Genomic DNA, 27,664 nt, shown 5'->3' with positions numbered 1-27,664 from the left:
CCTGAATTTCTTAATTCGGCTAGGGGTTAACTGAATAACAAACAAAAAAAATCAGAAAACTAAATTGAAGACAAACAGATATCTTGCATTCAAATAAGAGCAAATACAATAACAACAAAAAATCAAATATGAAAATAATGCAAATAAAAAGATAATACAGTCGAACTCGGTTTTAACGAGCCCGCTTATAGCGAGATCACGTCTGCAACGGAAGAAAAGTAAATATGTTTTAATTGAACGCTCTCGGTACATTTTACGGATATATTGCTACAAGGCAGAATACTGGAAACATTTGCTGCGTACACTTACGCTTACTTAATTCCAGATATAAGAAAAATCATAAAAAAACTACCGATTATTATCATTGCTTCGGATTATGGACCCAGATAAAGACAGGGTTAGTTGAGAGAATTTTAGATTGCTCAAAACTTTTAGAAAACGGAAGCAAAATACGTTAGAATAGATAATATCAATATAGATAGAATTATTTTGTAAAACTAAACAATGATAGAATCAATTGAACAATTTAAACAAATGGATTTTTAATACAATTAAGGATAACTTACCTTGCAAAGAGCGGGGGATCCCTCTGCAATAAATGGAAGTCGTTCTCGGAGCACACCTCCCTGTCTCTGTGGTGGACGGCGCATTTAAAGCTCCTGGACCTCTTGCCGCTCATCTGGAACAAATAAACAATTAAAAATTAGCATAAGAACAACAAAATAATACACTTTAAATTGCCAAATAATATCCGCAAAAAAACAATTTAAGGAGACTTGACCGAAAAAAGGTTTCACACTCAAGATGCCACAAGAATCATATCAGACACTAGTAAAACGGGTAAATATATAGATGGACTGGACACGGTTAATATGCACACATTATTTTAAATAACGATGAGAATAACTATTTCAGCTAGCTGAAATGGAAAATAATGCATTTTAATAGCTATTTCTTTCAAAATATTAATAGAAAAATTGATTATCTTCACGCCATGTTTTGTAATAATAATATTAAAATAGGTTTTGTAAGCTGTTTTTTTTCAGTTTTTTAAATATATTTTTTTAAATGAACAAAAACTGCGAACCTAAGAATCTATTTTAGGTTCTTAGGTTCAGAGTCTAGGTATTTACCCTAAAATGAAGTTTAAAATCCTTGAAAAGAAAATAATAAATTTCATTTCAACGTCCTTTTCTTTATTCAATTATTAACTGCTTTAGTAGTTTTCCGATATTCGTGCCTTACCATAATGAGAATCTCATAACAATAACAACGATAAATTTTCATTAAATGGGTATTATCATTTAAGGCCGAAACGAAACAGGAAGGTTAGGATTTATGGAAAACTAGAACAGTAGCTAGGTACCGGTGCCATTACAATAAGGGATCGAAATAATATGATAAGGAAAACGATAAACTGAAAACAAATCAGCAGGGCAGCGGAATCGTGATAAGGACACGATTATTACCCATAGCGAAACCATTCCAACTTTCAATAAAACGAGAAAGTACAAGTTCGGTACACGTGTAACCTTTTTCCATTGCCACGTAACAAATTCACGAACCCAAAGTTTCCAATCTCTCCGTTCATATGGGAAAAAATGCCTGTCAACTTAAGCTAAAATAAATATTTTTCTCGAAAGCCAAGTGTAAATTCGTGTGAAATTATCACGGATTAATTAAGTTCTCTAAACCACGCAACTTTAAAAAAACACCGTTATAAATGCGGAGATCGGCGTTCTCTTCCCGTTAGCAAGTTCAAAGAGGGAATGTGATAAATCGAACTACAATAATTACGTAATTCTTAATAACAAAGACTAAATAACATTTAATTCAATTATTGTTGTTATATTGCAAGGTAACGCCGCCCATTTAGTTTAAAGCAATTGAGAAAAATGAACACAGAGTGGGAAAATGAGAATAATTGAAGGCTTGTTTATGTTTTTTTTTCACCAAAAATTGAAGAAACGATTATTATCAGAGGCATCATATGAAATGCTTATATTTCAATAGCTGGCACACAAACTTTGTAGTATTACGAAATATGTTGTATCTTGTTAAAAAAAATTAAAAGAAATGTGAGTTTTTTTGCCTATTTCTTATTCTGATAAACAGTGAAATAATACGCCTGCTGTTTGCTTTGCAGTTGAGAGGCCAAAAATAATATTTTATATGTGCGTAAATTTCTAGGACTTTTGCCAAGTATCCATTTGAAAAAAGCACAACGATTTTCAGTTTTTGTTTTGTTTATTGAAAAGCCCATTGTAAGGAATAAATAAAAGTTGAGCATAGAAAGTAATAAATCACAATCAGTCGAGATGTCTCGGGAGTGGCCGGAATGTGAGAAAACTGAAACTCATTCTTATTGGTGGAGAATTCTTACTAAAGAAGTTTGAAAGTTTGAAAAACTTGTTATCAAATTTGTCAATCGCAGCCATAGAGAAACCGGAGCGATATCGATTGCTTTTCTTGACTTTCAATTCAGCAAGTTATGTAGAGTCTGGGTGGGTTTGCGTCTCGACTGAAGAATAAGAATAAATCCGATCCATCAGGTGGTACCTTTGGCTGGAGGTCTTTGCCAATTCCACCCCTTGAGCTGAAAAGCCTTGGCTGCCTTCCAACGGAGAGTATTTCGTGCCCCTTTTAAATTGAAATTGGAATAGTTTCAGGAAATATTCAGACGAATATAACCTTGGAGATTCAGTGAACCCATCGGTATTGAATAAAGTTTACGCTACAATTTAAACTTGACTTGACGTAAAAATTTGGATATTTAATTTGAATTCATTGATGGCGTATGTTTATGTCACACAGGGTGACAGACTTTGACTAGAGAGCTTAATTGGTGTAAAAATTTTAAATAAAAAAAAACTAAAGGTAGAACAGTCCAGCCCACTTGCACCACGTAGTTAGAAGCACCGCCCATTTTACATAGCACTGGAGATTAAGAGGAACACACAATACAAAAATGTGTGTATTGTTAGTGTGCCTTATATCACCTTGAATATAGGTAATAGGCATAAAAATCGCTTGGCAAACGAAGTCTAGAAACAGTCAATTTTAACGCTTAAGCTGTTTTAATTATTTTGGGAATAATTTCATAAGAAAGAAAAAGGTCAACCAAGGGAAACGGTGATAGAAAAACTTAGTCATATACGCGTTGATACATTTCTGATTTTTTATTAACAATTTTATTTAAATTCTACTCAAGCGAAACGATAGGAAAAACTTCAATTTATCCAATACATATTTTTGGTATTTCTAATGTAAACCGATTCGTTGTAAAGATTAATTCAAAATAGTGATTTCATATAAAGCTTCACCTTTTGCGTGTAAATCCTACGTACGGAAAAAATGCTAAAATACAACAATATAAATATACACGTCAATAACAAGAATACAATAACATGTTTATATCACACAGTAAGATTAACATACAAGTTAAAGCGCCGCGTATAACATGTGCGCGTGTATCTCACATAAAAACTTCAAACAAACGAATTAAAATCCATCTCCGTTAATCATTAAAACAAGTCGAGCCCGTTTCAAAGGGCCATAACAAATAATAATAAAATGAAATATTCATATGTGAACATGGCCGCGTGAAGAATGAAGAGCTAGGCTGACTTCCCGGGGTACAATCGTACAATAGGGTACTTTCCATAATATTGTGGATGTAGGTAACGCATATATTAGCCGAGGCGCCAATGCGTGGTCGAGTCGAACGGTCGGAGCACCTGTGAAATTAGAAGCAGGTAGAAATTAAAGCTGGAGACGCCACCGTTTCCATGCAAATTCTGCGCCATCTCATGGACTCATGCAGCTCTTAATGGCTGAATATACAAAGTAACAAGCAACTATCTACTGCATTAAGTGCTTAGTGTATCAGTGGCATACAAATTAAGAAAGGATGGTTAGAAAGGAGTATCCAGAGATTACGTACATTAATTTGTTTAATTTAGCGCTGAAGGAGCACATTTCAAACTTCAAGAGAATATCTTAATTTTAATATAAAGCGTGGTGTTTTCTCTTTCTAACACCGTTTAGATCATATTTCTCACCATGAAAGTAAGAGAGATACAACGATTTCTATAAGACTATATGAGCTGTTCCCAAAAGTGAACCAATTGACTAACAAACTAACCTAAACTAACAGATGTTTGTTCTCAAAACCGAACAAATTAGCTTAAGGGGTTAAATTGGTTGACTTTTAGAGTGCAGCCTTACAACAGGGTTCACCATAGGGAAATATAATATGTCAAACACCAACGAACACTCTAATGGTCGTAAGAATCTTAAATCAGAAATAACTTAATAAATTGGAAAGGTTTGTTCAATAAAGTCTTCTACTAAATTCAGATTTATTGACGCGTACTCTCTAAACCACGATAAATAGGTTACATCGCCTCGCAAAAAGTACACATTGTCTTAAAACTAAATGGCGGATTATTTCAGAACATGGGAATTGTTCCACATACATATTACAACAATGCAATGTTCTATAAATAATTACATCAAGAAAGTAGCATCGCAATACTAAGGCGGAATGCGGTAAATAAATAAATTACTACGAAGAAATAATAATGTGTATTAGTAGGTGTGTAATTAAATTCACGTATCATTCAAGGTGTTAATTTGATATATTGTCTAATTAAAAATTCTTTACACTAAAAGCACCCGACAAGCAAATGAAGCACGAGAAGGGTCCTGGTTACGATCCTTGCTTACAAACCCGGAGGTCACGGGTTTAAATGTAGGCGTGCGACAGTAAAATAAATTTAATTATTGAAGACAATATTAGCGATTCCTAAACGAAAATTTGAAACAGAAAAAGATACAGTCACATCTAGGACTCGATCCCAGGACCCTTACCTTGCCGGGGCACCGCTTTACCAAATGAGCTAATCGGATCCTATCTCCTTCGGTCATATTTAACTGTATCATAATTCGAATAAGAACTACCAATATTGTCTTCATTTTTCTCACCGCACATTTTTATTGGCAGCTATCTTTTTGTATGATCACATAATTGAACCCAATTTGAGGTTTTACTCATTAAGTTATTCCAAAAAAATTAAATAAATTTTATTTCATAAATTTGTATTATTTCACAATTTATTCTGTTTAAAATAATATATAGTTATAAAATTACAGGCCTTATTGCGTACTAATATCCCATTGAAATGTGTTCCACTATTTACAACGCGTTAAGCTGTGAGCGCAAACCGGATTCGGTAGTTTTAATTAGAGCTTTGGAGGTCAAATTAGGGGTAAAAAAAGTTGAACCCATTTTTTCGCTTCGTATCTCATCAATGTATTTAGTATATTTACGGCACAATCCAGGGTGGTAAATGATACTTTCAGCATATTTTTTGTACAACCTTCGTTTAAATAAGAAAGGTTTAATTGGAATTGTATAAAAGATTACGAAATTTTTTTATTACATTTTTTTCTATAGACTAAGCTTTTCGCAAATTTTTAAAAGGAAAATACAAACAAAAGACAAAGTTTGATATTTTGTTAAATTTCGCAATATCGTAATATTCGCCGAATAACATTATTCCAGCAGTTGCTGATAGATACTTCCGCTATTGCCTCTCCCTCTTTCTCACAAACGACGAATGTAACAGAAAGAGAGACTACAACGGTGCTCTCACCGGCGGGATCATATAATAATGTTTCCGTGAAATAGAATAATGGAGGCAAAAACTGACTAGTTGGGTGTGCCGCTTTATGGAAATAATGGTGAATTTTCAGCGTGTGAAAACACAGACCGCACCCAACGTGTGGGATGATTAAGTGTACAATCATTAAATGGAATATCTGGAATGTTTTAGCTCGAATAACTGAATTAAAATTACCCAGCCGTGGGATCTAAACAGATTTGAAAAAATTTTTTTTTAATGTTTTTGAGATTTATGCTAAGGATGTCCCTGTTTGATATACAAAAGATCTATCGACTCCTAGACCCCAGACAGGACTCTGTGTACTCTCGAAATTCGGAGATCACGGGTTCAAATACCGGCGTGCGCAAGTAAATTTTATTTATTTAATTCGTCTTACTGGAAGATACTCTCAGAATATCCGTGCTGAAAGATCGCCATTCAGAAATGAAACGTTGCTTGAAATGTCTTTACCCATGTTTTGTGACTAGATCTGAAGAACAAGGTACTCCCAACTTCCTCTTTTTCATCTCTTTCCCCTCCCCACTACCTTCAGCCTCACAACATACCCCAATTCTCGTTTCAGACGGTTAGGAGCGATTGGGACTCTTGTGCGGTTTCACATTAAATTTATTTTCATTGTTTCATCACTTTCATCCGAAATAAGAGAAAATTGGCCTTGCTTCTGGCACACAGGCACGCCCAAAACCCTCTTAATCGGTTTATTTCTTCAGTGGCTCGAACCCATTTCGCTTTCATATCAGAGAGATTGCCTTTACTGGGGTTAATAGGTGAGGCTTGTTATTAAATTTAATATTCTATTAACCCCAACACTTTCTAAGGCAAATTGAAATACTGTTGACATAACGTCCACTCCGTTATGGTTGTTTACGAGCTTGAAACAAATAAATTAGATACTATAAACGATGATCTCTAAAGCAGTGAAATTAAATCTTGATGACCTATTAACTCTTCGTGTACCGGCACTAAATTATAGTGGTGCGACAGCTGATTCTATTTTCGAAATAACTTACTTATCCATTTTGCAAAATAACGGTTATGTGAATTGTATCGTCTTACTAGATAATGTGTGAATATTTATAAAAATAGTAGATATATCTACCATAAACACTCGAGCGATTTTTGTCATATTATGACAAGTCTGCAAAACGTTTTGAGAGATCGCTTACCGTAATGTGGCATATAGAACCTAAAAAAAATTGGAATAAACGGTGAAATCTTGGTGAATTCATTGGCCTTAAACCACAGTACACAGTTTCATGTGTTTCCATATTAATCTAACAAATTTAAATAACTTTTCCATTTTATGCTGTCTCAGTTAAAGTCACAAGGAGGAAATCCATAATTGGTTTTATTTTACTATATAATACTTATGTACAAACTGATAAAATGAAAACTATCGATTTCCCGAAAATGAATAAATAAAATACATAAATATATATATGACACCAATCGCTCAAGTGGTTAAGGAGTTTCCCCAATAATTCAAAGAATTGATTTTTTGAAAATATCCAAGGATACGTTTGCACCTAAAAGGTTAAACCTTGTTTAACATAGTAAGCTTAATATAATAATTTGACATGGCCCGACTTAAGTGTTTGATACTTTCTTACGATTACGATTCTTCATTTCATTTGAAATCCAGTTTGTTCCAATTATTCCACCTTAAATAATGATTACGGGTAATATGTTTTATGGGTTAAAACACATTTATTTAGTTGAAATTGTGTTAGTCTCAAGATGGCGTTTGAACAAAGTGAAACCGGTTTAAAGTGGAAGAAAGTTAAAATAGTGTTTTAATTGATTAAAAAAAAGGTATTCAAAATTAATTCAATATAGAGATAAGCAATATCTACGGATATTAATTTTATATTTTCCAGCGGGGCAATGGTACCTATCCCCAATTTTTTGAGGTTGAAAAATGAAAGGAGTCGGGAAGGGCAAGAGATGGGAGAAGGTTGAAAATTACCTGGCTATTCAGATCTGGTCACTAAACACTGCTTAATCATATCAAACAACGATTCGATTCAGAATGATGGACTTTTACCCGGGCGATACTGAGAGTATCTACTACTCTGGAACGTACCGCAAATATCCCACATATATATATACGCATAAATTAAACTCAGATTTTTATTTTGTTAAGATATCTACATTCAGAAATGAATAAATGTTTTACTTTTAATTTTGTATTGAATTCCACTAACTACTCGTTCATTCGTGGCTTCGTTCTAAACACCAGTAAATCGCAAACTATTATTGAAATTGACACAAAGCTCTGCAATCTGCGAGATCTGAACTTTATTCCCACACAAAACACGAATTCAGTTCAGAAGTAAACACGTACTTGCTCCAATCAACCGTTTACTGCGAGATAATCCGAATATTACTAAATTTTTTGACGCGAGGTTTCAAACAAAAAAAAACTTCATAAAGCGCGAGCTTTCAGATATATTCCCACATGGTCTTGAATGGTTATTAAGTTAATTGAAAACTCGGCGTGTAAACTTTATATATCAATCTATATATATATATATATATATAATTCAAGCAATTGAAATTCATAAACATAAAAATAATATGAATACCAGAAATGACTTAATTAGAATTCCCAACACCTGGAAAGTTATAATTGACCAAAATAACCCAAAACCGGCATTTCCAAAATTCTCAGAAACACTTCCAACAAGTTCAAAGCAACCCAATCAGGTCGCTACACGCATACTGCTTGATATTGCCAACCCCGCCCCCACCCCCTCTACCGTCAAATCACTATCAACACGCATACTTCGTCCTAGACATAAGAATTGATAAGCACCCACTTGTATCTTGACTTCTGGACCGAACAGACACGCGAAAGCGTTCAGTTTGAGACAAAATTCAGGACATAAGGCCTCTGAAGATGGACAGTGAGATCTGTCCGAAACGTCAGAAATTAAAAAGTCCTTTTAAGGACTACTTTACGCGGGTAAACCGAGAACATTATTCTACATCTTACACCCGTGAAAACCTTAACCATAACATATATATATATATATATATACGTACACAGCGCCCTTGAGGTGATTTTGCACAAAAACGGCGCTATACAAGTCATCCAATTATTATTATTACACGGTGTCCGGAAACTCGTAGTACAAGCGGAAAACTGGATAAAATACATAACGCGGAAAATTAAAAAAATATTTTAAGCAAAAAATTTTTTTTTCGGCAACTATTATAATTTTATACAAGTCTACAGCTTTATTCCGATGGTCGATTTTGCATACTTGGCCTTCAAAACAAGAGGAAGGTGACTGTCCGCGTAAGATTTAGGAAAAACCACCACCTTCTTCTTTTTTTTCCATCCCTTAAGGCAGAATTTTGGGTTCCATGATAGCTCAATGATAAGAATCCTTAAAAGTCAAGTAACAGAGTCATTTAAAGCGAGGAAAAAAACTAACCTGTTAACCTTACCTACTTAACCTTTTCAACTTAATTTATGTTTCATCACTTTTCATGACTTTATATCACTTTTTAAAGGTGTGTTGAATTGTAATTGTGTTATTCAGAACATTTCAATATTTCGATATTCGTGATGAAATTTTTCTCACAATTGATGTTCAAAAATAAGAAGAAAATTACTGGATATGTCTGATTTAGAAAAAATCTGTGTAAATACCGGGCTACGCCGGGGACGTCAACAAGTATATCATATTTTTTTATGAGAGTTACTGCACAGATGCAGTGAATGCAGTGAAAACCGCAGTTGGTTATACAAATAAATATGCGTATAATAATATGATAATTCATACAACGTTCTCGTTGATACATTTAATCATGATTTTGACAGCTAATTGCACTCACGTTTCCAGTACAATGTTCAAGAACCATATATTTGTAAATACCGCATTTTTTCTCATCATAAAACGGTACTGCAGCGTATTTGTTGACCGCGAAGAGTTCCTGTGGAGGACTACGGTCTGCGGTGGATATATCATATTATTCATTTTAACCGTTATCATAGTAAAAACTAACAGGAAAGAAAATCATGGTCGAGTAACCATGTACTAGATCCTAAAAAAGTTGTACGATGGATAATTCATTATGTGTGTGTACTCAGCATTGCAAATGTTGCTTTTCAGAAAAAAATTACCTAAATAATACATCTTATAGATTTTATCATCCATGGAAATCTGCCAGAATAAAATAAGAACGCGAAGAGAATAAATTTATTACAAAATATTATTGTTGCGGAAGAGGACGATTATATTTGCACTGAAGAAGGTATGGCCGCGCCGAAACCGGTTGGCATGTTGATATGATACTTCAATTTGGGGGATAGCTCCGGGAACCATTTATTGGATAACCCGAGTCACCCTGTGTGGTTCGTTACGTTTGGTGGTTTAACGGGGGTGCCTGGTTCATAGGGTGAGGTTCGTCCGGGTCTTGGGGGCGGATACGTCTACACACCTACTGCGCGGCGGGCCAGATCGGGAAAGACTGGCTGAGGGAGATCTTTTGACCTCTCCAATAGGTCTTTCTCCGAACATCGCCTGGCACCTCAGGGGGAGAGGTGAATTCATATGTTTATCACTCCGGGACGCACTGACCCCTTTCACCGATTCTTACCAACCCTTTGTATATTTTCCTTCCCAGAACTTCCTATCCTTCCCTTCCTAAAAAAATCCTAAAATAGTGATGTACTCAAAATTACAGTGATTAATTTAATGTTACAGTATAAAATTATCTATATACCATACAAGAGTGCAAAATGTTAAAATAAACTACACACAAAATAATTTCCCTCAGGGCCTATGCCATCTATTGTGATGATCTTTGTGAAGAGTCTTTTTGAGGAAAGGGAGAAGTAAACATGGGTCTTGAAGAGTCCCATGTTGTAGGAGGGAGGAAACACAGAGACTGGCAAATCATTAAACAGCTGAGCTGATGAACTGAAGAACTAGTGAGCAGCCTAACATACCAGCCTAGGAAGACCATCTTGCTAATTAATTAGGTAGGTATTTGGTAATTCGTGAAAAATAGAATGATTCTGTTCGAGCAGAAACTTTCACCTCGCCATTGTTCGTTAACTTGATATGTTCAAAGGCACTGTTAGTAGCGATGTTTAGACCTCACAGCTCACAGCTCACAGCCAGCAGCATGCACGAGAGAAAGATGTAAAAGTCAGCCGACTGTCACTAATACATACGGTCGCGTTTCTCCAGAGCAATTATAATTATTCATTATGTAATTGGCCTGAGGTGAACAAACCGCGTGCAATTGGCGTCTTGTTGTTCGAGCATTTCTGCTTTTGTGCATCCGCGGGAAAAAAAATCACAACACGAGACATACACGCCTATGACACGAGATGGTATTATCATTTTTTATGGTGCGGGAAGAGTGGCATGACCTATGGACAGGGAGTCAGGTAGAGACGATGGGTGATTAACTAATTAGTTAATAGATAGTTATCTTGGGACATCATCTAATCTCTGATGTTTTCACACGATTACAGCAGCATTTGGAGAGGATTGTTTTGATATAGAGCAGAGTAGAAGATAACTGCCCTAGTGAAAGACTACCATTCAGAGTCAAAATTTGCCTGAAATGGCATTAGCGGTGATCAGTGACCATATTATTTTTTTTAATGTGAAAAATAGCACAACAGTCGCAACTATTCCCAACCATCTGGAGCCAGTGAGACTATGGCATCCCCGTATTGGGGTTTGTTGTGGGGCTGAAGGTAGTGGGGAGGGAAAGGAGATAGGCAGAGGAAGGTGGGAAGTACCTGGCTATTCAGATCTGGTCACTGTTGACAGTGTTATATTGTTATCACTTGAAATTTTATTCTTATATATATTTTCTATATTGTGGCTTCTCGTTATATGCGTGATTTAGTGTTATAAATAATATTGTGAAACTGAACTGCTGACAAACTTATTTTGGCAATTTATTCGGTGCTTATAATTAGGAATAAAAAATGAAAAAAAATCAAACAATCAATAAAAATCTAAACATCAACTGTGCGATATGCGAGTCAAGAAGTAGAACTTCGACTCTCTTACATAAAAAAAGTAACGTTGAATGTCTCGGCCAGACAACAATAAACAAATTAAGAACATTGAAGAAGATAATACTAATGCATAAATCTAAACGAAACTCGGAATCGAACCCAGGATCTGTCTTACCGGGACAACGTTTTTAACCACTCGACCATTGAGAATTACTTGTTATACGCCATTTTCGTCGATCTCATATGTCAAATTTCAAAATCAGAATTAAAAAAAATCATCTTGCAAAAATTTTTTCTAATTAAGAACATTTTTTATAATCGCAACGCATTCCGCTTCTTAAACCAAACGGAACACATTTTTCTCGCTAAATAAGGAATTTTCCGCTCCCCTGGTTCTTCCTTGTGGTGTAATTAATACATTGACGTGTCTTCTTTCAGACAGGTAGTCGAGAGAAGCAGAGACCGCCCGTTGTTACGAGGTACCTGTTACCGCTGTTGTCACTAAATACCGTCGCTTTTGTTACCGTTCCCGTTGTTGTAGAGATGAGGCACCGTTGAAACAATAACAAAGACATTAACAATAAAATAGGCGCCGAGTTGACTGAACAGAGAATGCTTCTTGTGGACTCGTGCATGAAGATGAGGTAAGAAGATGAACCCCAACAGTCAACTTATTATCATTATGCTGAAATTAAAATACTTATTTTCGTTTTTCAGACTATTCCACGAAAAATTAAAGATATATTTTTTAATTATTTTTTATTTACAATTTCAGGCGTTCATACAAAGAAAATTTGTAAGGTTTAAAGGGTGTGTGTAGTGTAATTCTCGGACAGTGAGCTTTGGCGTTATAAAATTTGCACAGATTTATCTTTCAAAAAATATGATCGCGAGCTTTAAAATATTGATCGCGAAGAAAATCATCATTACTTGTATCAACTACATAAAATTGAAGGTTTTTAAAAAATAGTACTTGATATCAAGTATGCCAATGCTGTAGCAACAAACTATAAAGCATCGAAAACTCTCAAACACTGAGAATTGGCGTTATGAATTTGCAATCTTTTAGGTCAATGCAATAATATCATTGCTTCCCGACATTATTTTCATGTGAACTTTGAAATATTGATTAAAAGTGAAATCCATTATTTCAATGACATCTAGTGAAATCTTTTTCTGTATATGAAAATATATTTTTTGGTGGAGATATGGAGATAAGGGAAAGAAGTGATAACCCTTTCACTGTGATTTTATGGGTTAATCACGTTTCAGTACAGGGTAGCCGAGGAAAATTAATCAGATCCCCACGCAGCTTATCGGTGCCGAATACGTCAAACGTTACAGTATGAAGATGTTTGCCCAGATTAGAGCGTGCGAAGTGACAAATTAGGTCCACATTTAGCTTTTGAGGTCAATAGGGGATGTTAGGTTAGTTACTACAGAGGGTAATAATGGTTATTGGGTCGGTATAGGAATGACTGTGGTTTACGACGAAAATTATTGGACTCATAAAAGAAAAGTTACTGATTGGTTAAAACGCCCAAATAAGTCTAATTAGAGGTTTTGTTGCTTTGTGGCTCAGACAGGTACAATAAATTAGAGATGACTCTTAAATGAGGCTAGTTATAGGAGGATACACATCCATGGTGTTTTTGAGCACTATACGCATCGTTAACTAATACAGCGCCCTTAAGGTGATTTTGCATAAAAACGGCGCTATACAATTCATCCAAATATTATTATTAAAAACCCGCGCGGTTAAAGATAATATCGCTAAAACAGTATTGAAGCTTGTTCGTTCGAAGCTCGTTGAAAGAATGAGGCATACTTGCTCCGCGGTTATTTAACTAAATACACATATATAAATTTTGTTATAAATTTATCGTAAAATAAATACAGACATTAATAATTATAAGCGAAAAGAGATGCTTTTGGATGATGGAGGATTCAGCTATATAGAACCCGTGATGCTTGGGTGTGAACCCGACGCATTGGACCTCACGACCATCTTAACCATTTAGCTAAGAAAATAAAACACGCTACACTCTCATAAAGGGAGACAGACGGTTAAATATGAAAAAAATTGATATCTTCATCTCTTATATAAATGCAATTACCTAATTCAGTTTGACAGCGAACTAACATAATCTAATCTTAATACAAGTACTTACTTAAATATTGCTTAAAAATGTAAATTCTCATGATAAAACCCCTTTCAAATCGTTTATTTTGTGCAGGTCTCAATTAAAAAACAGTAAAAAATGGTCTGAGCCACGAATATCAAGTCACCCAAGCACTTAAAATAAACAACATTAAAAAAAAACTGATTTACTTCTAAGATTAAAAGAATTGTTATGACGTGAGAATGCAAAATAATGTTGACGTTATCAAACAAATAAATAACGAAATGGCATTGTATTAACCGATGCGTCTCTCGCGTGCAACCCCCAAAATTAAAAAAAGTTGTTAAAAGGTAAAATTCAGTAAAAATAAACCACAAAACAAAAAATGAACGTCCGAATAACTTCAACTACAAAGCAGAGACCGATTTTAATTTCGGTTTAGATTCGCGTTTGAATTTGACACGAATTTAAATAATGTAATTTAGTTGAATCTGATTAGAAATGATTCGAAACCACTCAGTCCAATTTGGTTTCGCAGCTTGCTTCAAGTAAGAATATTGCGTAAAGTGTTATTTCGAGGAACCTTTCGAATTTCACACTTTTGTGGGCATTTCCAAATGATAGAAACAATACTCGATACAAACTGATAATACTAAAAGATTAAAATTAATTTTCTAACAATATGATTTATTTATTGCACCTCACTGTTAATAAATTATGTATTTTCTCATAAAATTACATATTGTGTTCTTAATCACATAATTGAAGTGGATCTCTAGGACAAATACCGTAATAACACTCCAACAGTGAGTTCTGGCGTAATGAAATTTGCACCGATTTTACTAACAGGAATTTATAGGCCAACGAAACATTATTTTCAGCTCGAAATCTCATTTCCATCATGAGCTATTAAGCTTTGAATGAGTCCGTATAACTGCCAAAAAATAGACAAGATGCCATATTTTCTTTGCGTTATGAAGATTGTCAACATTTTTCGACACAATTTTTAATTTTAAAAGGGTTTTCTCGGCTTAACAATGATTTACCGTTAAGGGGCGCCCGTAGATAAGGCGCTAGAGAAAATTTTATTAAGCTTAATAATAAATTTTATAAACAGGTAAGTAGCCCATTACCGGGCAGGGGCGTAGCCTCGACGAGGTGTTCGCCCAATTAATCCAATTAACGACACAAAGAAGCCGCAGGTAGGTATAGGCGGTATCGGACACGGAAAGCCTGTATTGTGACTGAACTCGAGCCTGAAGGTGCTTCTGCTCGGAGGTGGCTGTTGATAATTGGGCGCCGCTCTGGAGGCAATATGAGATACAAACACCAAGATAAATGTGTACCGCTGATAGCTCCGTTGCAACCTTTCCCTCTTTCCAATAAATGATCCAAGTATCAGAATGTTAGGCTGGCCGCATACATACGTTTTCCGTATTCGATTTCCGAATTCGTTTTCCGTATTCGGAATTCCGTGAGACTAGCGCAAGCGTTCGTTTTTCTTCATTCGAAATGTATAAACGTCAGTACCAGTGTTGCCAACAAGGGCGATATATCGCCATTTAGGCTACTCAAAGCGAGAATCGGCGCCGAAAAAATCTAAAAGGCGACTGGTCGCCAATTAAGCTACTTCAAAAACATCAATTTTAAACATGTCCCGAAATTCTCTAGCCACCCCCCCCATGAATTTTTTTATTTTCTGGGGACAAATTTTATTTTTTTGAAATTCTCTAGTCACCCCCCCCCCCCCACGAAGTTTTTATTTTAACGTAAAAACATCAATTTTAAACATGTCCCACCTAACAGCAAATTCGGCTACTTTACGCTACCTTATGTATGAGAAACGGCGATATTAGGTCAAGATCCGTTGGCAACACTGAATTACTGAACGGAAATTTCCGAGCGTTTGCGTCGGCACAAACAAAGTGTATGCAAGAGCTGCGTTCCACATGACGTCATTAGGTTTTTTCCATTCGGTTTCTCCGAACGCGCCGGTTCGCATTCGGAACGTGCGTAAGGAATTTGTTCCGTTCGGAACTAAAACGAACGTGTGCGGCAGTTAATGTATTTTCTACTGATTCCGTGCATTCGGATGTCCGAATACGGAAAACGAATTCGGAAATCGAATACGGAAAACGTATGTATGCGGCCAGCCTAACGGAGGAGTTCTTAGCGGCAGAACTGTACAAGATAACTAGCCGGGATGAGCAAAGAAATATGAGATTTAATCTTCTGATTTCGGTAATTAAAATAAATACAACTAACTTACGTTTACCCGGCGTTGCTCGACTTTTCTCTACTGTCTATAAACATAATACGCATGTATTATGTTATAAACTTTACGGAAGAAATTCTCTAAATGATGGTGAAAACCCCATCAAAATCCGGATCCCCATCAGAATTTATTTTAATATAATAGAGAAGAGATGAGCTTCTGAACCCTGGCCACATGAAATTTGCACATTTTTGTCTGGCTTGATTTCTAGGTAAACGAATTTTTTTTGAGCTCGTAATGCCCTTTTCAAAATAAGCTACGAAATATCACATGAAAATAAAATACTTACGTATACACCACTATAATAAAAAAAGGATCGTCATGTTTCGATTCCAATGGTTTCTTCGTCAGGATAAAAATAAATAATATACTAAATATTAATTTTAAAGTAAAAACGATAAGGTACCTCATTAGAATAATTATTTACTGTTGACATAAAAAAAGTTCCATATAATATCTCATAAGCCTTTTGAATCCAAAATTTAGTTTAAAATGAGCCCTAAACACGATAGTAATATAAATTTTATCGAATGTAAAGGGATTAATTACGACGATAATAAAGCGATGTTAATTACGTTTTCATTAAAATTTGTAATTATTTCGCTCTAAATCATGCCAAAACATGTAAGTAATGGCACTGCAGTTTAGTGGACTTTATTTACCGTTTAGCTTATACCTGTACTGTACTTGAGAGAACAGGGGCGCTGCGTGATTAAGGAAAATGAGTGCGAGGCACACGGGCGCTTTAATCAAAGGACGGCCGAATTTCCATCACAATATGACTTGACTTCGCGAGCTCATATGCAACTACATATTTCAGCTTTAAAGGCAATAATTGCACAAATGGAATCTCTCAGACGTAAAAACCACAATGAACGTATTATGAATGTTCGTTTTTAAAAATTAAACAATTCCGATTAAGGCATTAGAAGTAACGACTACTGACTGTAATGAGCTCATCAAAATATTGGCACACCTTTAACATAAAGACATACCTGTATGACGTTTATAAATAATTATTGCCAGATCTTTAAGGCTGCAATTTACGTCTCACTCGTGGACGTGCGTGAATGTTAATGTTATTGGTTTCTTACCAATAATACATTAAACATACACATTTCAGTTGTTGGTGAATGGGTAAGTAGTTAAGTAATGTAAAATATTCCTGCGTAATGCGTTTCTACATGATAGTACAGGTAAAAAAAGATAAAAAAAAACTTTTTTCGAAATTCGAGGTACTTGTTAGGTAAAAAAAAGTTGGATTGTTTGTATGGGAAAATAAATACTCTTCCAGAATTTTTTTTTATGGGAAAATAAACATTGAAATTTCGAAAAAAAAAAATATTTTTTTACTTCTACCATCATGTAGAATCACCTCCCTAAGTTGGCGAATTTTACCCCCGGACACCCTGTATATAGTCAAATAACAGTACTCCACAAGGCGGCCCTGCCTGTAGTACTCTTACCTAATAATAATGTCTCACTAAGAGATACGAGTAGCGGTTGGGTTCGGTAAAATGAACCTAAAGCCTCGAACCGTGGATGTTTTAATTGCATTTCGTTTCGTTACATACAGACTTACAGAGTCTTTCCTCTGGCTTTAATAATATTATAACTAATAACACACTACCGACCCGTGGGACAGAAGCATACCACACATGGGCCATTGTTATAAATTTAATTTATGTTTAGAAACATATTTTAAAAAAGAACATTTTCACATAATCAATGAAACTTCACTGAAATTCAAGTGTGTCCGTTGTCTGAATGTTTGATCTATGTGAGTTATGACGTGATTTATGTGCAGCTTTTTCTGTCTGAAAATTCTAGGTAAACTATGTTTCAGTGTATCAAGTATTTTTTTTGATTAGTTTCTATGTCAAAGTTTATACATGGTGTAAGCGTAAGGAGTAAAATTACTATTTCTAATTTATTAAGAATATCTTTAAAACCGCACTAATGAATTAACAGGTTTCCCGAAAAACTTTTAGTAAATTACGTATACCTATATATGACCGGTCGGTGGCCGAGTTGACATCGCGCTTGGGTCCCACTCAGGCGTAGTGTGTTCAATTCCTCGGCCGGCTAAGTCCTCCATCACAACACAATAAATATTTTCAGCTTTCTGTGGTGGTAGTAGGAGGTTTTCAAATATTGTCAGGTTATTCGAAACCCGGGAATGTTTGTCTTTCTTTTATCTATTAATAAATAAATAATAAATATGTATATTATCGTGATGTCAGAACATGTGCTGATGAAGATCCAAATATTTGCACGACAGTGAAAATTTTTATTATTAAGGAGCGTTAATTTAATATAGGGCAAAAATCGACTACTCTCTACTAACTAACTAACCATCACGCCGTTTCCCTGCAGGGGTAGGCAGAGAGGACGGACCACCAAACAACTCGGTCTTGGCACACACTCCTTGCATAATTCACATTATACATACTCTTCTATTATTCTGACTCTTGACATGGCCCGACTCAAGTATCTGATTCACTTGGTCGTGCCATGTCTTCCTCGGGCGTCCCCGACTTCTGCTACCATTACCATCGACTATAAATTGTTTTGAGTAAATAAAAAATTACATAATATACAACAGTGTTAATATTTTTGTTATTTGTTTTTGGGGTGTTATGCCGTGTTGCGCTAACTCCTTCTTTAGCCAACGTTTCGGACAGCATTCTAGTGTCCATCATCAGGGCAGATGTGTTAAAAATCTTAAATCATATTTAACAGTGTTAATAGTTTTATAAAACCAGGAGCGCATAAAAAGCAATAGGTAATATTTTACTACCGAAGTATCGACAGATCCCAATCTACGCGAGAATACTTTGAATTTATCTAAAGCGGTTAGTAGCGTGTGACGTTTCCACCTTTGCGGGTAGAATTACCAGTAGTGTGTGTAGCCACCAGGTAAGTGGGAGCGGGGAGCGCGGGGCAACATTGCACTGCTTAATAAGTAACAAAGCAGGATGTAACGACGTGCAATAAAATAAGAAATGTAGGTAGAAACGTTGGCCTACGTTGGGGGCACTTTAAGATCACTTTAATAAGTCAATAATTATGGAGGCAATTAAATGTAGACGAGGCGTGTATTAGGTATTGTTTTGCGCTAACTGAACATTGATGCATTCAATGTCGGGCATGGTTCCGAGCTCTTGGTGATTATAGAGCAAGAAAACATATTTCTTTATATATCTTCCCATATTTTCTTTATATATCTTCCCAAACAAATGATAATGCAGCTTGATTATTATACTATACAAACCGGTTTCGCTCGATAGTCAAAAATAGTATTTGTTCAAAACGTTAAACGGTTTTTTCAAAGTCATATAACTCACGACGGAAATAGCAGTGAGAGCTGAACAAAAGTTAGTTGACTTAGAGATTCTGGACAGAAATTGAAGCGCTAATTTCATGACGCCAGAGCTCACCGTTCAACAGTTTTTAGGGGCAAACTGACGTATATTATACTCTTTTACGGATAGTATTGTTTGGTATAGTTTTATTGGTGCTGACAAAACGAATGTACACGGAGAAAAATGAGTATTGCTGATTTATTAAAATCCTGTTTAAAATGGGATAACATGCTGTTTCTTTAAACTTTTAGTACATTCATAATATATCGGAACACGTGTTCATGCACCTGTTCCTGATAATACACAATCAATAATGCGAAAACATTGGAGTTTTGATGAACAAGTGTTCCGACATCGCCATAACACATTCGTGTTTTACTGATTTATTATGAAACGAATAATTTGAAGAGATTCTTAATAAATTAGCAATATTTTGTATCAGTAAGTTTTCTCAGGGTAGTATGTCCTCGAAGACTCTTGCAATATTTGTTGATCCACCGGTGCAAAACTTTTGCACTGGTGGATCAACAAAATCGAATAAGGTCCAGAATTCCTAACCTATGATTACGGTAGCAGTGGAAAATATGATTTATCGACATTTCGAACCACCCTGTTCCAGTAGAGTTATTATATTAGACGGCGTGGGCGGGTATCGAACCCCGGAGCATCGCATGCGACGCGGACAGTCCAACGATCCAACGATCCAACAAGGCCACTGATTGTGAAGATGAGAGATAATATCACAGACAGACAGACAGACGGAAGATAGTAGCGATGGTCTCGGAGATGGTGGATTAAGGGCGCGGTGGCGTAGAGGTAAGACGACTGCTTTATAAAGATTGACACGAGCTCGATCTCCAGAAAAATAAGTACTTCAGAAACAAGAGAAGCAAGGGTAGACAAATAAAAATAGTAAATTATGATAAATTATACATGGTTGAAGTACCTATTGCATATGTCTATGCATGTTATATATAAAGGTAAGTAAGTGTATCGTTAAATGGAGTAAAATCATAACCTTGGCCCACATTTGAACACGAAAACCATATTTCACGTCTAGAGGTCAATCAATTTAACTTAATTTTTATGTTTTAATGCCACCAGAAAAACCACACAAATTTTGTTCTACTTTTAATGGATTCAATTTTATCTCAAACATATTAAAATAATTTTTAAGCAACAATTATATTTTTGATATTACTTCGTAGTATTTTTTACGTTTAACTCGAGAAGGGATAAAAATATTACAATTGTGAAATAACATTAGTTTATACTTTAAATATAATTTACGACCGTAATTTCACAGTAAATAAAATTATAATGTACGAGTATAATCAGGGTGTTTCCTATAAATTGATCGTCAGCTGGAAGTAAACAGCGCTTATCATCAAAAAGGATAATATCGGCCATCCGACATTATCTGCTGCCCTGTCAGACATTTATAGTAGAATGTAGAGAATAGGACAAACCATCAGATTCATAACTTTATATGAAATTTCATTGAATTTTACTATGAACTGGTTGAAAGTTGAATTCACAAAAAATCCGAATACTGCAGTATTCAAGTACGTAGTAACGATGCAAGAATCCTTTTCAAGACGTCTTTGAACAACAGAACTGGTATTTGCTTTGAAGCATATACTCGTATGACAGATAGGCAAACTGTGTCTATTTTAATGGCATTTCAATGGATTGTGCTCTAATGCATTAAAACTAAGAGTCATTTATTCGATCGGCACAGACGCACAGTCGGAAGAAACGCATCGCCGTTTCGAGCTGTCGTATACGTTTATATTCGCTGTTTGAGCATAATCGAGTCTAGAACGTGACCTAATTTCGACTTTCATTTTCTTACCTTACACTTTTTAACCAATACATAAAAATTAGATTAATCACTTTCAAGATTAGGGCAAATTCACCCCGCGCTGTATAAGTCGCAGTCGGCAACTGTAAGTAATAATAATTCCGTTCTCTAGTTAAAAAGGACCCAAGGGTTGGGTTCCGTTCCGTGGAACGAGTATGGCGCCTGAGGCAGTGCTTACTACAGTTTCTAACATTAAAATTGAATAAAATGGAGATGTTTACTAGACGTGACGGCAAGGCCACAGTAATGGACGATCATTTTGTTTTTCTCTGTTATTATTTTACTGTTATTTTCTTTACTACAACTATTATTATTATTCAAAATGAAACGGGGTAAGATGTTTGTTTTCGAAGGCGAAGGCTTAATTTTTTGTAAATATGGCCGGATTGCGTAATTTTGACGATTTACATACCTTGTTGTTGCAGAGTTTATTGATTGTTTTAACATATTCAACTGAATTAGGTGTTATTAATGTTGTGGAAAAATAAAATTGATAAAACTATATTTAGCAAAAGAGTGATATCCACATTTTTAACATGATCGAATCATGCTTAAAAAAATTTCATATGACAATATCAATAATTATTTCTTTGATAATTGTCTATTTTTAAATCTAATTTTAAACCTCTATACCGTAAGTAATTTATTTTATGCAACCATTTTTAGGTACCTAACGTAAAAGCCCCATGAGTGTATAAAATTGATAAAAAAATTAAAATAACAATAGTATTGATAAACACCACAATTTTAATATTTAATCAAGGAAGACAATATTAGCGAGTCTCAAACGAAAATTTATAACAGAAAAATCATAAAAAGATTCTGTCGCATCTAGGAATCGAACCAGGAACCAGAACCCTAGTCTTATCGGGGCTTAGCTCTGCAGAAGTATGGTATAATTAAATAGGACCAATGGGATAGGGTCGTATTAGCTCAGAGGTAGAGCAAAGTCCCGACAAGGCTGAGGTCCTGGATTCAATTCAAATTTGATGGGTTTTAAATTTTTGTTTTTATTAATTAAGTTATTTAAAAAAAATACAATATTTGAAATATTAAAACATTCAGGCATAGGTACAGCGCCCTTGAGGTGATTTCTCACGAAAACGGCGCTATATAAATTAGCCAAATATTATTATTATTATAGGTAGAAAAATTATTTGGACTGGAAGAGGAGGGTTAGGATAACTTGGTTATCGAGATCCAGTAACTCATCATAGCTAAGCCATTTCAAACATACTTTTTTTATAGTACCCCAAAGTGTCACTGCATCCTGAAATGAGGTAAGTTTGGAGACTGAAGGAAATGGGGAAAGGTAGAAAGTGAGAAAGAGGTAAGTTGATAAGATCTGGCTACTCAGATTGGGTTACCAAACACAGCTAAAGTCATTTCAAGAAACTTACGATTCTGATGAGAGTACCTACAAATCTATTTTCGATTCTGGTCCCTCACCAGGGCAATACTGTGGATCTTCAATATATATATTTTTTATAATGTCAATTCCCTACAAGAGTTCTAACTGCCCCCGACTGTCTGTAACCAATGAGACTATGGCATCCCCAATTGGGGTATGTTGTGAGGCTGAAGGTAGTAGGGCGGGAAGGAGATGGGGAATAGGAAGGTTGGGGGGTACCTGGCTATTCAGATCTGGTCACCAAACACGGCTAAAGCCATTTCAAGCAACGTTTCAATTCTGAATGGTTTTTCTTACAACATGGCGATACTGAGAGTATTCTCCACTCTGGAACATGAAGCAAGTATACTATATTTTAATTTAATGAAAATGTGAAAAGCTACAAATAAATTAAATAAAATTTACTTGCGCACACCGGGATTAGAACCCGTGACAACGAGAGCTAGTAGAAGGCAAAAATCTACGCTGACTTGCACAAATCGGATCAATCCAGATCATCTCGAACATAAATTCACCCTCGAGAAAAAAAGAAAATGCTAACATGACGAATGAAAATTCATCTCATCGATTCTGCCGAAACCAATATCCTTCATTCGCAAAACCAGAATACTGTCGCGAAGAAAAATATCAAAGTCATCATATTATTCTGTATCTGATGTAGATAAATGTAGGGTAAAGCATTATATATTTACGAGTTTAGTGCCACTCGCGATTTGGGAAAATAGGGTCTACAGCGATAGAATCAATCTGTGCCAGATTCTATTGGAAGCTTTGAAAATAATATTCGATGGAATTTAACAGAAAATATAGATTTTTTTCATCATATAATATTTATTTTTGAATTGAATAATATCACTTATAAACAAATAAATAAGCGAAGCATATTGTCACTGGGTTCGGTTAGAAGAGATCATTAGGGACTTGTGGGGTATTGACATAGGAATAAATACATTAACAAATGGAATCCTGGTAGTAACTATCCGAGAATAAGACAAGTAACAAATATTATTTATTTAATTAAATTTGCTTGTTTACAGGTGACAAAATTATAATACGCAGTAATTGTCGATTGAAGTACTTGTACATATTGTATTATTTGGCGGGTTGGGAATAAGCCGACGTAGCTCAGTAGTTTCGAGCACCTGACCGGACATCAGAAGGTGCGGGTTCAATTCCCGTCGGCGACATTTATTTTTACTCGGGAGATTTTTTCAATTTGTATGGATATTTCAGGCGAGAAATTAATGCTTATAATAATTTGCTAAACATTCTTAATGACTGTTATAAATAATGCACTGAATAAAAAATATATATATATTGCGTTTAATCGTAACCACAAAAGCATTAACGTATAGTTTGTCGAATATTATTTTCTCTCCTACTGCCAGATAGGTTTTAGCTATATCTAGTGTATAAAAAGAAAAGATAGGCTATTTAACAGATAAGAAAACTATTTTGAGCAAAAAAACAAAGTATCTCTAGAATTTGCTTAGTTAAGTTATCTTTTACCATGTACATGTGAATTATATGATACCATAAACTCGCCCACTATCACTACCTTCTTAATTCCATCGTTTTTTGTTAAATTACAAGTTTCAAAACCCTAAAAATAGCATAAATAATAAATAAGCCCGTCACTAGCAGTTTACTATTTCAGGAAAAAAGCCGCCGAAAATAGTAACGTAACGTTTTAGTTAGTAGTTCACCACCGATAGTGAGAATAATTTATGGGTCCAGATAACCTACAATAAATAGCCGAATGAAGCAACGCGCCGCAAGAAAAGGTTTGCGTCTTCGCTTTGAGAACGGATTACGAAAGGGAAATTAATTCCGTGATATTTTCACATTTTGTAAGGGTTGCTTTGAGCTCAAGGTGTATTCCGATTTTGCTGAAGACGTAACTCTTTTGCTCAGATTGCGATCGGCCTAATTTATTTGTTTTTTTTTAAAGAATTTATGATATAATTTAGAATGAAACAGTTACGTTTTTTAATAAATAAGGATGAAGGAAATAATTTAAATACTACTGAAAGTGTGTGTATATTTGATTTTGTTTGGGAACTTTATTAAAATTCGCTATATTCGTGGGCGGGAAAATCGGAAACCATTGTAAAGAAAAGGCGGGAAATTAAAATAAAACCGCATTTTTTTACCGCGAAATTGGTATCAATGGGTATTGTTACCTTGGAATTTACTGCCGAACTCGATTTATAACTGTTTAATTATTAACCCCTCAGGATAATTTGTTCTCTTTTGGGAACAGCTATGTGGTCTCAAAGAAATCGTTGTCTCCCTTACTGTCATGGTGAGATAAATGATCTAAACGGTGTTGGAAAAAGAAAACACCATGCTTTATTTTCAAATCTAGAAGTTAACCACAGAAGAATTAAAATGTGCACCTTTATGGAACCGAAGGTTCTGACCGCAATTTGAAAAGAAATTATGAAACGTTTGAATTTTTTATTAATTATTTTTATATAAAATAACAAAAAGGAGGTTAAAATAACGTTTATAATACATTTATCTTGTTTTGATTTTTTTTAGGTTATAAGTCATTTTAGTTACATAAAATGTAACCTTAGCCATGTTTTTATGTTTGCAATCAAAATTTTAATATTGCAATAATTATATGTTTATATCCAATAATAATATTTGAAAAGTTTGCAAAAACGTTTTTAGTTTTCCGATGACTTCAGAAATATTACATTAATTTTGAATTTATTGCAAATAAGCGGAAATACTGCGACCTTCAGACTGAATATGCCAGAGGCCTTGGGGGTTAACTCCAACGCGTTCCATTGAAAAAAAATCGTAGAAATTTGATTGAACTTTACTATTAAATCGTCAAGTCATGAAGCAACGTTTTCTTTGAAATATTATTTTATTGTTTTCCACAAAATTCATGATATAAAATTGTAGACTAGCGTTCGTGACGTGATTTGTGCTATTGAACTAAACAAATTAGAAGAACAAATTATTTTAACAGTTTAAAAAATAATTTAGGGTGTTGTAATATCATCAGACAAAATACTGAAATATATCTACTTATTGTGCAACAACTACTGTTAATATGTACAATCTAAAAATTAAACGAACAGCAACTCATTGAATAAAAACAAAACAATAGAATATTATCTGCAAAAGATATAAAATATTCATAATGTGCTTTTTATAAAGCGGTTGATAAGAGCCCGCATTAGTTGCACAAGGTAATGTATGGCTGATGTCCGTGCTAGGCGTGTTACGTTTACATAGGTGCTATAACTCAAGCGGTATTGAGCGATACTCGCTAGTATTGACACCTTAAGGCGATGCCATACGTAGTAATGCAAAATCATGTGTTTTTGGTTTGTTAATTTGGTCGCCTAAAAATGTTTCAGATGCTTTAATTAAATACTGCGAGTAGAATACATCTTGGCCTTTGAAATAATCGAGTATTTTTTAGATAAGTCTTTTTATAAGCCCAGAAAAAAATAATATATAAAGCCTATGAAAACTGATTTAAAGATCAAAAGCTCCAACTTACGAACCCATTTTCGGTTTTGATTTTATTGTATAATGTGGCAAATTAAGTTATTTATAAAATGATCGAAAAAAAATTAAATATTTATGCCTGAACATCCACAAAATAAAATAAAAAGCACTTTTTGGCCATGTTTTTTTCTTGCATAAATCAAAACAGGTGGATGGTGTTAAGCGGGAATTTAATCCTTATCGCCATCTACGTAAGGGTTGTTATTGATAGCGGCTCAATTTAAAATATTACACGACGTAGTGCATCGCCTTAATAATAAAGGTATTGCTTAGGCTGGGAATACATAGACTAAAAATCACTCACTACCGACAGCTGCAAGCGGTGATCTGCTGTTTGATAAAAGTATCAATAAAATTTCGGTACTTTTTTAATTTTTACATAAAAAACCGTCTCCCTAGATGTAAATAGTTATTTCATGTAGTAATTAAGTTGAACGAAGTATTATTTCAATAACTAAGCGAAATAGCACAGACTGTCGTGTAATTTGCAGTCACAAGCAGTAAAACGATTTTCCAATATATTTTCCTACATTTTCCAAACACCTTATATACCGTCCGTGTTCAATGTCAAGTTTCCGTCGCACTACATGCAACCGGCGAGAGAAATTAAGATATAACCTAAGCTTGACATTTCTTATTAAAATTTTTACTCTGTTCGTGACAAAATATGCAAAGAAGGTCGCAGCATTTAAACAGTATCAGATTGAGCTTACGTCGAGAATTGTTTTTATTCAGGTGCATAGAACGACAAACATTACACGTTGATTGTGGAAGTCTATTTAAAAACAGGTATGCATCATTCATCATGTTTTTATTCCTTGATAACTTAATTAATGGTTTAAAAGCTCTAATGTTTATGCATCGGTGTGATCTACGACAGGCCAAACATCGTTTTCATAAAGGTCATTACAGTCTGAAGTCAACATCAAAACAATCTGAACAAAATTCATTAGCAAATGTCATTTAATTAAATACGTCATTTATATTGCTCAGACTCTAATCAAGATAGTATTTTTGCAGCGGTCATCAAAGTGAAGACTCAATCACATAATTATAATACATTATCTCAGTAGTCGGTCATTAAAATCAATATCAAAACTCCCTGGATAAAAAGAGTCATTTTCGTAAAGGTTGTCGAGAGGTAAGGCTCTCGACTAGACACTCTCATTATCGCCATGGTGTGAGACCACCCTTCAGAATTAAAACGTTGCTTGAGATGGCTTTAGACGTGATTGGTGACCAGATCTGAATAGCCAAATACTCCCCCACCTTCCTCTTCCCCATCTCATTCCCCTCTCCATCAACATTACCTTCAGCCTCACAACGTACAATTAGTTAATGCCGTAGTCTCACTGGCTTGCGCCGTATTCAATTATAAAAATCAGAAAGAATTTTATCCTTACATATTTTGCA

The 27,664-nt window shown here is 34.8% G+C and overlaps 1 protein-coding gene across 2 annotated transcripts in view; it reads right to left on the bottom strand.

Annotated features, from left to right (window-relative positions):
* Positions 1-27,664, bottom strand: part of stet (rhomboid serine protease stem cell tumor) — a 147,550-nt gene that overhangs the window by 41,745 nt on the left and 78,141 nt on the right. For both annotated transcript variants that reach the window (XM_089637649.1, XM_089637650.1), the window contains exon 2: positions 567-679. In XM_089637649.1, the coding sequence (XP_089493775.1) occupies positions 567-679 (113 nt within the window). The remainder of the gene's footprint in view (positions 1-566; positions 680-27,664) is intronic.

This window comes from Hesperophylax consimilis, chromosome 12 (assembly GCF_061612785.1).
Source record: "Hesperophylax consimilis isolate HC1 chromosome 12, BYU_Hcon_1.0, whole genome shotgun sequence".
Taxonomy (NCBI): Eukaryota; Metazoa; Arthropoda; class Insecta; order Trichoptera; family Limnephilidae; genus Hesperophylax; species Hesperophylax consimilis.
The sequence above is the reverse complement of the archived record's forward strand: the minus strand, read 5'-3'. Positions and strand labels throughout refer to the sequence as shown.